At 47.2% G+C, this 15,192-nt stretch overlaps 1 protein-coding gene across 1 annotated transcript in view; it reads left to right on the top strand.

Moving 5' to 3' along the window:
• The first annotated feature begins 581 nt into the window (after positions 1–581).
• Positions 582–15,192, top strand: part of F9 (coagulation factor IX) — a 32,441-nt gene continuing 17,830 nt past the window's right edge. The window contains exons 1-4 of the mRNA XM_037512876.1: positions 582–648; positions 5,596–5,759; positions 5,947–5,971; positions 9,709–9,822. Coding sequence (XP_037368773.1) covers positions 582–648; positions 5,596–5,759; positions 5,947–5,971; positions 9,709–9,822 — 370 coding nt within the window. The remainder of the gene's footprint in view (positions 649–5,595; positions 5,760–5,946; positions 5,972–9,708; positions 9,823–15,192) is intronic.

Genomic DNA, 15,192 nt, shown 5'->3' with positions numbered 1-15,192 from the left:
AAGCAGCACGTATGTGCAGACATACATACTCACACACACACATATGAGACAGAGTCCATGTTTCACCCTATTAGTACAGAACACAACAAAAGTTATAAACTCCTCCTTGTGAGAGGGAGCATAAAGGATCCACTAGATGATTCAGGCTCTATAAGCCCTAGGGGTATTTTGAAGTAATTGAGCACATGCCTTTGTTCTTTGCATCTCCTTAGCTTTAAAGTTTTTGATGTCAATGCTACCAGAAGAGAACAAGACAGGAAGAGCTGGTGAATGTGGCTGCCACAGCCACTGTAGCCATTCCACCTACCCCTGTTTTCTAATGACGTGGGACTTCTTGCTTCAGCCTCAGATCAGCCACTGTGGCCCAAGTCCGTGGACTCAGAGGTGGCATTTGCTGATGGCCACTGCCCATTCACTCTACTTAACCCAGGAGGCCACTGGAAATAGTCCAAGGGCCCACGGAGGAAGAGGAACATTGTTTCCCAGAAGTAAATACAGCTCAGCTTGTACTTTGGAACAATTGGTCAACTTGCTACTTGCACAATCTGCTCGCAGACGTGAGGTGCTGCGTGCTCACCACCATGGCAGAGTCGCCCGGGCTCTTCACCCTCTGCCTTTTAGGGTGTCTCCTCGCTGCTGAATGTGCAGGTTGGTTTCCTTTTTAAAGATAGATTGAGTCAAACTGCATTTAGATCTAGAAACATCTGTACTGTCTTCTTCACTAAAAAAATGGTTACAGGATTCGACAGCAATGTTTGAGATTCTGGAAGTCAGCATGTGGGCTGGAAGGTACTGTTTCTCTGCTAGTGGGGTCTTCTTCATTTTCATAACTGAACAGTTACAATGTTGATGGTACATGTTTTTCAAGCGGACTCAGTGGGCCTATCAACTGCAATGTAATTTCTGTGAGAAATCAGTCATCTCCTTGTGTAAGAAAAATGGGAAAATATTTTAATAAGGAAATAGCAGATAGGAAGAAAAAATGAACTGTGTTGTTTTGACTTTTAATTCACCACTTTGAAATCAAAATGGGAAACATTAAGGCTGAAAACAATACTGCTATTAACGCAAAAAGCTTGATTTTAAGATGCAAGTGTTTCAAAGTTTAGCACTATATAATGAAGCATGTTTCGCATTTTAAAAACCTGTATCATTATGTGACCTAAATTTAAATTTTCAGTTAAAATACAGACATTAAACTACTCAGTAAGTTATTTACCATGAAAGTTTTTCATGGACTGGGAAGAAATCATTTTGTCTCTGATTCTAAACATCTTGGAGTTAATATGTGGGGAAATTCAATACCCACTTGAGCACTTAGGGGAGCAATGTTAAGTCCAAGAATTGACATAAAAAGTAGGAATTTCGTCACTGCAATGAATATCCATTTGTTTATTCACAATGAGCTGTTCATAACTTGGACACGCTCCCCAAAGTAGGGTGCACACGGAAGAAATGATCCCACTCAGACAAACAGCATGTTCTCACAGGAAGGATTTACCACACTTGCTTGTCAACCTACCATCATCAAATCTCGTAATTTGACAACATGAGGATCAGGGGTGCCAACCCTAGTCATCCCGAGAAAGCAGACTGGCTCTGTGCCCCCACTCCAGACATGATGTCAGACTGAAATGCAGAAATAATGATACGAGAATGCAAAGGTTAAATCAAACCAGCAAAGTGGGTAGAGTCGAGGAATAAAGAAACTGCTGGAAAACTCACAAGTGGGACATAAAGCGAAGTCTTCACACATAGCTCATCAGTGTGCAGTGTCAGAGGACAGAGGCTCCCAGCCCTTCCTTCAAGATAAGTGGTGAGATGATGGAGGTTTTAAGAGAGCTCCTGCCCCCGTGCAGACCTCAGACATTGCAGAAAGGATAGATGCAGAGAAAAATGAGAGAAAAGGGTTTCAGAGCTGGGGAGACGATGACAAGAAGAGATAAATCTGAAGGGAGGTTAAATGTATGAACGGCAGATAATACTGAGGAGAAAGGGACTGTGTTTCTGGAGTCCCGGCAGAGATGACAGGCCCTGGAGGACAGGGCCAGGGCAGCCTCCCTCAGGCCCCGGTACTGGTGCCGCACTCATGTCCACTGTTAAACCCTCACGGGCTTCTGAAAGCAGTTTCTGTGAATGATTTACTGAGATGCTGCATTTTCAGGCCTGCTGCATTTATTTATTTCTGCATCGATTTGGAATTTTGAAATCAAAACTGTTCTGTGAACTCAATTTGGTTCTGTAAAGTGTACAGACCAACACTGTCTTTCATTCAGAATGAATGAATGAAATGAATGAATGAAAGGCTGCATCATCGGTGCCTTCTACAGGACAGAGTGGCCACGCCACATCCAGGAACTGTGGAAGGAGCTAAGCGGAAGCCAGCCCTCTCTGACCTAAAGAAATGCCGATACAAAGAGTCAATACACAACAGCAAAGTGTGTCCCAGGACTAACGGAGCACAGAGAAAGGGGTACATGAACTCGGGGAGCGCGGGACAGAGAGACGACATTTTGAGCAGGACTTAACGAGCCGCTTCGCTCTCCGTCAGAGCCTGATCAAGGGCATCGTGGGCAGAGAAGACCAGTCACGTGGCTCCACGAAGGCTGCGTGGGTTTCAGGAAGTCAGTGCCCTCTGAACACCGAGCACCCAGTGAGGCGGGCTAGCTGGGCAGGGCGGCTCATCGGGTGACGAAGGACCTGGACGAAGGAGCTGGAATGACAGACCACCCTGAGGCGGCCCCAGGGGCATAACTGTGAATACTGGTGGCGGACCTGGGACCTGCACCTGGCCACGTGCCAGTGAACTGTTGGGGGGGTGGCAAGACAAGGGGACCTGTCCCAAGGTCCTGAGATCATCCAGGAAGACACATCCTGATCATTAGCTGCAGGAACAGAGATGAGGGGAAGGAATGTGAGGGAAGTTATGGAAGTGGAAGTAGGACTTAGCCACTGGGTAGGAAAAGGGAAGGTGAGCGGAAGGGCCAGCAGTGGGTCTCAGGCCCCTGATGGGGTTATGGGACACAGAGCCGTGTCTGAGAGCGTGGGCTGTGCCATTTGGCTGCCCAAGACCAGCTCGGGGCTCTAACGCTGCAGTCTGTTACCCAGGGCAAGGGGCAGAGCCTCTCCGGACTGCCATTGCTCTCATTTCCAAAAAACGAGAGGATGGTGTCATCTCACGGGGCGGCTGTGAGGATGGATAGACACAGTGGACGCAGAGTGTGCTGCACATCAGAAGCCTTCACTCAACACCAGCTGTGGTTGCCACATCACGACCGCGTACTTAAGGAGCAGTGAGGACAGCCTGGCATCCGGAGGTTCTAGCCAACGAGAGACAGTTGTTGGGAGCTCAGTGGTGACAACCAGGTGCGTGAGGGTGCAGAGAGAGAGCAGGGGGTCCCATGGCCCAGCACAGTCAAAACATTCTGTGGAGTCAGGGCGGGACGAGGGAGAGACCCGCAAGGTGCCCGGGGCACCAATGGACTCGCACAAAGCACACCCCTCCAACTGGGTGCCCTAGTGGCCTTACTGACCTCGCCCTACTCCTGGCCCTGGCAAGGACGTTTGGAGGGAAAGAGAGTGATTCATGGGACGAGTACCCGCAGAAGGGAGACAGCAGTAATTACAAGTGTGCCAGAGCTGTTAGGAAACACACACTCAAATTACCCCTTGGAAGTGACCGCTGATCTGACAATAGTCACTTCACTATCTGGATGGCAGCAAAGAAGGGGAAGAGCTACAGAAAAGCATGGTCAAGACCTAAAGGGATTCTAGAAAGTTGGGAAGAACCGACACAGCAGCCTGCGCTGCTCATCTCACTGATCCTGTCAGCAACAGGCAGACGTGATGGTAGCGGTGTTTTGCCTGTTTGACATTTGTCCAAGTTAAGCGTCAGAGATGCTGTGACTGGCGTAAGGTCACACAGCCAGCAGGTGGCGAATGTGGGACTGAAATCCAGGTGTCTTCTGATCTGACTCCACACCCGTTTTCCTGCTTGACCACACTGCAAGTGGGTGCAGACATGCATGCTGTCCCGGGGCCAAGCAAATGAACTGGGAGCAGAGACAAGGGCCCGGTGGAGGCTGGGAGACCTCAATATGGGGTGCAGCCTGGTAAATTCCGCCCCCAATGCTCAGCTGCCTCAAAAGGAAGGTGGCAGATGACTGTGCTGAACTAGAGGTTGGGGTATGGCAGGGTATGGCAGCACTGAAGAAGGGGTACAGGAGCGGAAAAAGCTGGCAAGTGAAGAGTTGGAGAGAAAAATCTAAACCAATTGAACAAGAAAGAGCAGCCCTGAGGTCTTGCAGAGCAAGAGAAAAGCCGGGTGGTCAAGGGACTCAAAGGCTCCGCAGACTGAACAGCAGCCATGAAATAAAGGAATATAGTTTAGTTTGTTGCTTTTCCTGATTTTATTTTTTTAGTTAATGAGAAAGCGGTCCCGAAATGCCCTGGAAAGTTCCTATTACAAGCACCTGGGCCTGCTGAGATGCGTCAGAGAGTCTCTTAAAGAAAGGAATATCTCCAGGCAACTCCTTGAGTGCCTGTAATTAACTACAGAAATAAATTCTCCTGATCTGATCGATAGAGGCATGAGCGGGAAAGAGAGACTGACAAGAGAAGGGAGAGAAAGCGAAGGAGGCAGGAGAGGGCTAGGTTAGTGTTTCTACCTCCAGAGCTCAGGAGTGTCCCCACAGGCAAGGCTGTCACAGCTAAAATCAACCACATCCTGTACCTCAGAAAAGACGTCACTGGAATTCCTTTAACACATGCCAACTGAGAGGGCTGGGAATCTCAAGATACAAAAATTAATGCAGCGATAGCTTCAACATCAAGTGAGAGACACTGGGTTTGCATTTGCCGTTGGACCGCAAATAGGCTTCTGTTCTTCCAAGAGAAATTTGGTGAAAAGTCATCCGGGCAACCATATCCTGAAAACACAGCCTGGCCAGGTGACGGGTCCTACTTGAAGGATCCGTTAGCTATTTTCTTTTTTTTTTTTAAAGATTTATTTATTTATATATTTATACAAGCACTGGCTACAGTCAGAAGCACGGGAGGGTGAGAAAATTCACCAGAGCCAGAGCGGGGAGCAGAGCAGGCAGAAGGACCGAAGGACACTGCTGAGGGGAGCAGCGGGCGGCAGGAGAGGTCTGCGCGCCTTGTGGGACCCTCACCCGGGGATCGAACCGGCGCTGCAGAGGCTGCGGGCAGCTTCGCAACCCAGCGCTCAACCGCTGCGCCACCGGGGAGGCCCCCGTTAGCTATTTTCAAATGATGACAAAGTGTGCAGCTAAACTGTTGATTTGAGAACTTTCTTTTTCATCCAAAATAAATTCAATACCATTGGAAATATGACCTTTTATTACTGGCGCTCTCTTGACTGAAAGCAGACTTGAATTTTAATTCCTAAATCTCCATGTGCACACAGCATGAGGACACAGCCACCGATTTTGGCTCCACGCCCCCAAAGATGAATGGGCTTTGTGATTATTTGGATTAAAAACAAAGGCTTTCTTAAGAGGCGCATTTCATTTTCATGATGCTTTCTTTGGTCTGGAACTAAAGAATAATTCTTATAATTCTTTTACATTTCAGTTTTTCTTGACCACGAAAATGCCACCAAAATTTTGAACCGGCCAAAGAGATATAACTCGGGTAAACTGGAAGAGTTTGTTCAAGGAAACCTGGAGAGAGAATGCATAGAGGAAAAGTGCAATTTTGAAGAAGCACGAGAAGTTTTCGAAAACACTGAAAAAACGGTGAGTATGTCCGCATCAAATCCTTCAGAGGCAAAGCACAGAAAACCTACACAAAAATAAAAACTTCACTTTGGAGTTTGAAAACAGCCATCCAGCTAGGGACACTATAAATGCAATCAAAGAGAAGGCATCAGCTCTGAAACATTTTAAGACTACCATTAATTTTTCCTCTTTTGTTTCTTTGTAGACTGAATTTTGGAAGCAATACGTGGGTAAGCATTCATTTTATCCTCTCGCTGGCCTGGGAGACATTTGAGGGTTAGGTCTTCTTCCCCCTCTGTGTAAATAGTTGAAATGTTTAACTCTTTCAAAAGGCCTCATAAAATAAGTCCAAATTGTTTACCTCAGATGGCATGGCGACAGGCTACAGGTTCTTGCCAGCAGGAGAGATTTCAGGTGGCAGAAGAGCTTACTTCTCTCTAGGGCTTCAAAAAGAATATTCTTCCACCCCAGGAAGCTAGAAGAAAGAAATGGAAAGGCTGCATCTCAGGATGGAGTTTTCCGTGCTCAGCAGAGAATCAGAGAACAGGAAAGGACTTAAATGTTTACTGCTTAAAAGTCTTCACCTGATCATGGCTTACAAGGCCCTCCACGATTGCCCCTCTCCCCTCCCCACCTCCCTGGGGACCGCCTCTCCTATTGCTGCTCCTCCTCACACTGGGCTCCAGGCTGCCTGGCGCCCCTGCTGTCCCTAGCATACTCCAGGAATGCACCCCCCTGACGGTGTCTGATGGCGCTGTCCCTCCAGTGGAATGCTCTTCTGCACAGGCTTGCCCCCTCGCCTCCTCAGGCCTTCACCACATGCTCCCGTCTCATGAGGTTTACCACCATCATCTCTTTAAGATTTATTTTATTTATACAAGAACCAGGGTACAGGCCAGATGCGCGGGAGGGTGAGAGCATTCACCAGAGACAGAGTGGGGAGCAGAACAGGTGCCATCATCTCTTGATGTGCCCACCCTGCCCCGTCCAAGACCATCAGCCCAGAGAGGGGCCCTGCTCGACTTGCTCTCCACATTCCTTGGCATCCTGGGGATCCTGCAGGGCTTTCCTTTACTATTTGTTCTTTCTTTGTCCCACCTCGCTGGAATGCTAGTCGGCTGTTCTGTGGCTGGGTCCTAGCACCCTGAACCTCTGGGTCAGAGGCACTGAGTGCTTTTCTGTTGAGCGAGCTGGCCAAAAGGAGGAAAGGTCCAAACCTTTATGACAGCTAAGTTTCAAAACAAGTTTCAAATCCAGCAGCAGGATTTTGAGAAGTGTTCAGTTGCACAGGCCTCTCGGCTAAAGATCAGCTGTGTAGACAGAAGCTAACCTGCCGCCAACTCTGGGTCTCAGCCATCTGAGCGCCATGTGTTCGTCCTGTCTTTCTGGAGATACTGAGGATGTGTTCACACTCTCGTAACTCATTTCTCCACTTTTGTTTTTAAATCATGAGGGAGGACGAGGTCGCGCGGTTACATGGCCTGTGTCGGCCTTTGTCTTCCTGTGTCTTGCTCTTGGTAGTGAACACGACCCAGCCAACTCTCCACTGAGCTTTCCCCCGCCCGTAGTGCAAACAAGTCTCCGTAGTCTCTACTGCTACCATATTTAAAAACTTGAACCTTGTGATATATTTTTAAAAAACAAATCAATGTCTACTCTCCCCCAACCCCTAAAAAAATATTCCTGGCTGTCATTAAAACCCCCATAACCTTTCTACCGCCCATCCCCTGACTTGGCCTCGCCCAGCCAAGCAGAGGCTGCAAAGTACTTCCAAGGCTTCCATTTTGCAGTTGGAGCTGCCTCCCGGGTCACAGGCTGCATTGCTGGGTAAAGAGACCTGGGCAACAGCAAGCGCATGATGCTGTCACTGCTCTGGCAACCAACAAATAAAACGAAAGCAAAACAAGGTCCTGCCTCTTTCACTTACAGTTAGCATTCCTACCCCCCAAAAGCAGCCTCTGCCATTGCTCATTGTACAGATTCAGACATAGCAGGCCAAAGGCCCTCATTCCTGTCCTGCTCTCCACCATCAGTTCGCCACATAAAGAGCCTGGCTGAAGGAGAAATGTTGTCCAACCACATTGACTGGCATCTGCCAAGCACTTTCTAGTTTACAAGACTGCCTGTTCCATTTAACCCTCACACCAACCCTGTGGGCAAAGCATTCTTAACCTCATTTTACAAAGGAGGAAACTGGGCTTAGAGAGGTTAAGGGACTTCCCAAAGGGCAGTCATGGAGCCCAGAAGAGCACCCAAGTTCTCTCAGGCCCCAGCCCTGGCTTTCACCATTCCCCCTCCAGGCCTTCCAATCTAAAGGCAGTTATTCATTAACCATCTACCTAACCATCTACCTTGTGGCCATAAACTGGAATCTGTCGCTTGGCAAGGCCTTGTCCCTTGTTGTCTTTGACCCCTAATATCTGTGGCTTTGCCTCAGCCCGAAGTATACACAGACAAGTGCCCAGAGGAGGACTAAATGCAGGAGAAAATGACACTCATTTTAAAGATATGTCTCAGCAAATGAGTTGCTGTGTAGCTGGCTGCGAGCCCAGACCCTTTCAGTGAAACATCCTAAATAATTCAGATCCATTGGTCTATAATATAAAGTGCAAATGTAGCTCATTTTTTAGACCAGTTCTGAACATCAATAATAATAAACCAGAGATAACGCATTTTGTTTTCATAGAATTGGAACAAATTAAAGTATTTGTGCAAAAGCACATTGGATCAAGGGGCAGAGGGGACAAGGTCTAATTTTGACAGCAAGCACATTTTCCAGAGAGGGACTAATCTTGAGAACGGGCTATTAGTCTCTGAATCAGTGGGACCAGGGCACAGTCCCCTGACAACACGGCAGCTGAACCCCAGCACACCCCGGAATAGGCAGGGAGATTCACTCTGAAGTCTGAAGCCTGAAAACTCACAATGTCTCTGAAATTTCCTTTCTGTCAGTCTTTTCTTCTTGTCATCTTTACCTGTTACTCTTCTGTTTCTCCTATAGCGAGTCTTCCCCATCTAGGTCCCATCCTTTTCCTATAGGTCCGCTTGTCTCGGCACAAAGCCCGGAGCAGTCTCTGTTCTGTTTCTCTGCATCCTTTTCTCCTGAAGCTTCCTTAGAAGTTGGCATCGAGGCAGAGCCCTAAAATCCAGACTGAAAGGTTCCCTTCTCCTGAGCCTTCCCCTCTTACCTAGTCCCCGCAGACACCCTGTCTGCTTACCAGCGATGTCTTCAAAGGCACTCGACAACTCTGTAAATGTAGAAACTTCAGGAAAAGTAGAATGGAAACACAGCCAATGGATAGATAAGTACATAAATATGGCTCCATTCCAGAACCTTCTTTCATTCTTTGCACTGAAAGTTGTTCATTATTTGACCTTGACCATTTAGACCCTACCTCAAAGGCAGTAGAATATCTTTAAGCAGTAACACATGTTTCTGGCATCTTTTCTATTGTTTTGACCATGGCTGCATATACACTCAAAAGTGAACTGATGACACAAGGAGGTTACCATGGCTCCCTGTCTGATTCTTGAGTGGACATACCAGATTTTAGGGAGCTCGGTGTGTGCTGGAGAGGCAGGAGTATAGGCTTTAGCTCACACACAGGGAATACGGCTGGCTCAAGAATGAACTCCACCATCATTCTATAAAAAAGAACTGGAACCCCTCCTCACCCTATGCTCAGGCCGTTCACTTCGGTACTCTGACGTTCTCTTTCCTCTCCCTTGGGGGGCATAAACTATGAGCAGAGCTTCTTCAAGGCAACTGCCTAGGACAACACTGGCCTATGAATCATCATTTCAGTTGCTCTAGAAGCTCAGGAAGACAGGGGTCTTCCATAGACAGCTGGTCAGGAGTCCTGCTCTGACCCTAAAGTCAGGTGCCCCGCCCCATGAGTCTGTGCAGGGAGGACTGGGAACGCGAAGCAGTTCACATAAAAACTGGACTTCTCACCCTGTTTTCAAGATGGAGATCAATGTGAGTCCAATCCATGTTTAAATGGCGGCATATGCAAGGATGACATTAATTCCTACGAATGTTGGTGTCAAGAGGGATTCGAAGGAAAGAACTGTGAATTAGGTAAGTAATGGGCTTGGGATGACCTATGGCCCGAAGTTTCCCTTGAGCCCAGATGAAACTGGGGAATGAAGTATCTATCATCAGTTTTCTCTTGAAAACACATACATTTTGTTGTGGCAAAGAACAGCACTGAACCTGACATCTGCCCTCTTCGCAAATCTTGCCATGTAGGAGGCAGTGTTGGTAATTCAAGGCATGAGGCTGTGCAGCACAGTTCTCCAACTTGCTCATCTCATGTGACTGACTTTATAGCTGCTGAACAGTCACACCCCACCTTCCCCCAACCCCTGGCAAGCACACCTGTGCTCTCTTCTTCGTGTCTGACTATTACAGACACCTCGTGTAAGTGCCATCAGGTAGCGTGTGTCCTTCTGTGACAGGAGTATGTCATTTTCGCATAATGTCCTCCACATCCATCCATGTTGTTGCAAATGGCAGGATTTTCCTTTTCCTAAAGGCGGAATAAAATTCTGTGTACAGAACACGGACTTAGAAACACTCGCTCTATCTGAGTGGGCATTTCCAGGGTAGTTTAAGAAACTAGCACAAGAGCACTATTAACTTTTGGTAGCCACTACTGCACGATGATAATGATGTCTCCTCGCTTTACTTCTCACTCGTCAACACAATCGAGAGCAGTCCTGCCCATCGTTACCCCCTCCCATGCAGCTGAGAACACAGTAGCTCCAACAGCTACAAATCACAGAGGCAGGAAACAGCTGAGCCAAGTCTTGGTCTGCAGTTTGACCAAAACTCACGTTTCTAACTACAATCCACAACACTCAAGGGAAAGCAACAACGGCAGTCAGGGACGCCAGGCCAGCTCACCCACGTAGCAGGCACTTCCCCCCCAACACACGGACTGTTTCATACCTCAGATTTATTGACACAAATCAGAGCCCCTCCCCACATGTGGCTATACTGAGTCCACGGGCACAGCAAACCCAGGCTTGCCATGTGCCTTTTCTTCTCACAGCCTAGCATATTGTTTCTTGAGGCTTTGGCTGTGAGAGGCATGGCCCCCAAAGTCCTTTGCCTACTTGTTGATTTCTCTGGATGTGAGGCATGGGGATTGGAAAAGTATGCTGTGCTAATGACCCATCAGTTTTCTACCCTGACACTCCAGAAGGCTAGAAGGCAACTCCACAGAAAGAATTTAACCCCACACGCTCCATGAGGAAGGGCAAAGAGTAGACAACTGCAGGACTCTATGAAGGCCGTATGGCAACCCACCTACCACGCAGATGAAAAAGGCCTAAATCAAAAAGAGACACAGAAGCTGCACTTGTCCCACTGAGAGAAGTAAAAGCCACCTGTGACATTGTGCAGAAATCCACTGGTCCTCTTCCTCTGAGATCTCAAGATAAAAAATAGCAGAAAAGGGTAAGGTGGAAGGAGAAACATTTACAAAGAAATAAGCGAGTGAATACAGGTGGATGAACTGGTAGACAAGCTTTGGGCTCCCACCCCTCAGGTTTCCCGGTGTGAGCACAAACCAACAGCTCTGTTACCTTTCCCGTGGGGGTGTGCCTGGTTCAACCTGTCCACAGCCCTGCTTTCGTCGCAAACGTTAGCATGTCCGGTTCACACTTGCCTAGATAATGTGGCCCTGCTATTAGGGAAACCGATGGAAATGTGGGGGTCATTGCTCATTATCAGCTTAAATCATATAACTATTGGAGCTGAGTAATGAATAACTTAATTCATCTCAGTTAAGAATGAAAGGAACAGGGCCTCCTTGGAGGCACAGCGGGTTGAGCACAGCACTGTGAAGCTGTCCGCAGCCTCTGCAGCGCGGGTTTGATCCCGGCAGGCCGGCAAGAATCCCACATGGCACAGCAGACCTCTCCTGCCTCGCCCGCTGCTCCCCTCAGCAGTGTACTTCGGTCCTTCTGCCTGTTCTGCTCCCCGCTCTGTCTCTGGTGAATCCTCTCACCCTCCCGCACCTCTGGCCTGTACCCCAGCTCTTACATAAAATAAATAAATCTTAAAAAAAAAGAATGAAGGGAACGGTGTACTAAAGTACCACTGGACATAGTGTTGGCATGATGTTCCCAGATGTCTTTAGTTCAAAAACACACACCCTTGAGCAGAGAAGCGGAGCCTTGAGGAAGGTAAATATAAGCACAAAGCATCTCTAACAGGCCTTGTCATGCATGAGAGGCCACAGCCCGCACAGCAACAGTGCTCCCCCGACAACCAGCACCATCTGGGGCTTGCCCTGCAGTCGCAAGTTGCTGGCCACCGCCCCTGGGCTCCAGGGTCTGCTGATCCCTCCCATACCCTGCCCTTCTGATCAAGGTCCAGAAATTTCTTTTACGGGGACTGTGCTCAGCTAAGTCAGTCAGGAGAAAGACAAATGCCTGATGATTTCACTCCTGTGTGGACTATAGAGAAACCAAACAAATCAGCTGAGAGAACTAAACCAAACCAACCCTGAAAATCTGACTAGAATCAAAGCTACCAGAGGGGAGGTATGGTGGGGAGCAAAGTGCGAAGGGGACCCAATGGACTAAGGTGGAGGGCTGTGGGTGCCTCAGTGGCGCATGTGGTATGGTGACATCCACCTGAAGAGGCAGAAAGCTATACCCCATACAGTGTTGTAAACAAGGTCATCGCAACAACAACAAAAAAAAATCAGTAACACTATTGAAAAACAAAGAAAAAAGAAAAATCCTCTCAGTTCAGTTCAGAAACGAAGTGGGAACCCTCCCCGAAAGCTCTTAGCCACTAGAGAAGAGGACGCAAAAGCACGCACAAACTGATCAGTTGCTGCTTCAAACTCAACTACAGACCGACCTCTGGAGCTGCCAGGTGGAGCACTTGGGGGACGTTCCCAGTGCCCTGCCTCACCCTGTCCATCCACGGGGAAGGGAGCGGACATTTACATCGTGAAGACTTGGTTGTTTTCCTTTTCCCTTGCTCATCAGGCTCCTCTCCAGGGGAGAGAGATGCAAATATCCAGGGCCGCCTAATGTGAAGAATGACACTAATTGACATTGTAGCCCTTTGGCTGGAATAAAGATGACGAGTGTCCCCCGCTACACATCACACCTGAATCCTTTTCAGACAGATCAAGGCCTGCAAGAACTCACCACTCCTGGCCCTTCCAAAGTAAAAATGATAATTACAAGCACATAAAGAAAAAACAGTAATTACAAGCACATAAACACTTTTTGTTTCATTTGTTAACACATCACAGACATTACTGTCTTATTGACTGTATTTCTATGGAGTGCAGAGAAGAAAGCATCTTGAGTCTAACAGAATAACAGCATGTTCTGCAGTAAACCTGCTAAACAGAAAACCTTTTGTCCAAGCTTTGGTTTTCACATCAGTGACTATAGCAGGGATACAGTCCGGGAACACTTCCTTAGCTCCTGGACCACAGGACTTCGTCTCCGGAATTCCCTGTGCTATCATGCTATGTCTGCATAGCATAAGTGTAGGGCCTACATCTGAGGGTGCAGTATCTCCCACAACGTGTGTAAACCACCCTGGAGAGCAACAGCAGCAGCCACGTGAAGAGCAATGACAAGGGGGAACATGCTGGAGAGGGCTGATGACTTAGCCCAAGACACAAAATCAGAAGGGGGGAAGCACCCTGAGGTGATGCTTTCCCACTGAGCCTTCCCTGGACCAAGCCAGGCCGCAGCTCCACTACCCAGGCTAGCTAATCACAATCTCCTGCTGACGGAACTCTTTCTAAAGGGGTATTTGATTTGGCTGGACATTTTAGAACTGCTTTGTACCAACAAAATGACAGCTAGTGACATGAGAAGAACCAGAGACCTGATCACCTTTAATGAGGAGAAAGGTCTCTAAAAAATAAATTAAGGGCCTCCTGGTGGCGCAGCGGTTGAGCACTGGGCTGTGAAGCTGCCCGCAGCCTCTGCAGTGCCGATTAGATCCCCAGCTGTGGGGGGAGGGCCCCACATGGTACACAGACCTCTCCTGCCGCCTGCTGCTCCCCTCAGCAGTGTACTTCATCAGTCTGCCTGTTCTGCTCCCCGCTCTGGCTCTGGTGAATTCTCTCACCCTCCCGCACTTCTGACTGTATCCAGTGCTTGAATGAATAAATAAATAAATCTTTAAAAAATAAATTAAAAACATGAAGTACCATCCTTTTAGGTCATACACTTTGTGGATCATTGGTAGCAAAGGTTAAAGCTCAAGCTGGTTCCACTGTCCACTTGGCAACAGTTGATTTGCTCCAGTATTTCCAGAAGTTTCAGTAAGGAATATGAGCTGCTTGTTACATGAGTGGGCTCTGGCCTATGAAAAATGTTAGAAATTTTAGATCTGGCACTCAAAAATCCACAATATACTCCCAAACCACAAAATCATTCTGTCATTCCAAACCCCTAGCCAGGCTCACAAAGGAAAAAAGGGAGAAAGCACAAATAAACAGGATCATAAATGAAAGAGGGAAATCACAACAGACACAGCAGAAATCAAAAGAATAATCAGTAACTACTATGAACAGTTATATGGAAACAAGTTCAACAATCTAGAGGAGATGGACAAATTCCTACAACTCTACAATCACCCAAAGCTAGATAAAGAAGAAATAGAACACCTAAACAGACCAATTACAAGCAGCGAAATTGAAATGGTAATCAAAAACCTCCCAAAAAACAAAAGCCCTGGACCTGATGGATTTACAAATGAATTCTACCAAACATTCAGAGATGAATTGGTGCCTATCCTTCACAAACTCTTCCAAAAAATTGAGAAGGAAGAGACAATACCAAACACGTTCTATGAAGCCAACATTACACTAATACCAAAACTGAATAAGGACAACACAAAAAAGGAAAACTACAGGCCAATCTCCCTAATGAACACTGATGCAAAAATCCTCGACAAAATTTTAGCTATCAGAATCCAACAATGTATCCATAAGATAATTCACCACGACCAAGTAGGATTCATTCCAGGGGCACAAGGATGGTTTAACATCCGAAAATCAATCAACGTTATCCAACACATCAACAAAAAGAAATATAAAAACCATATGAATAATATCAATAGATGCTGAGAAAGCTTTCGACAAAGTGCAACACCCATTCATGATAAAAGCCCTTGAAATTCTTGGGATACAAGGAACATACCTCAACATCATAAAGGCCATCTATGACAAGCCAACAGCCAGTATCATTCTCAATGGTGAAAACCTGAAAGCAATTCCATTAAGATCTGGAACAAGACAAGGATGTCCACTTTCACCACTGCTTTTCAATATAATACTGGAAGTCCTAGCCAGAGCAATAAGACAAGAGAAAGACATCCAAGGAATCCAAATAGGAAAAGAAGAAGTCAAACTATCACTATTTGCAGATGATATGATAATATACGTAGAGAACCCCA

Source organism: Talpa occidentalis, unplaced genomic scaffold (assembly GCF_014898055.3).
Source record: "Talpa occidentalis isolate TD23 unplaced genomic scaffold, MPIMG_talOcc4v2.1 talOcc4.15, whole genome shotgun sequence".
Classification (NCBI taxonomy): Eukaryota; Metazoa; Chordata; class Mammalia; order Eulipotyphla; family Talpidae; genus Talpa; species Talpa occidentalis.
This window is presented reverse-complemented; position numbering and strand designations above follow the sequence as displayed.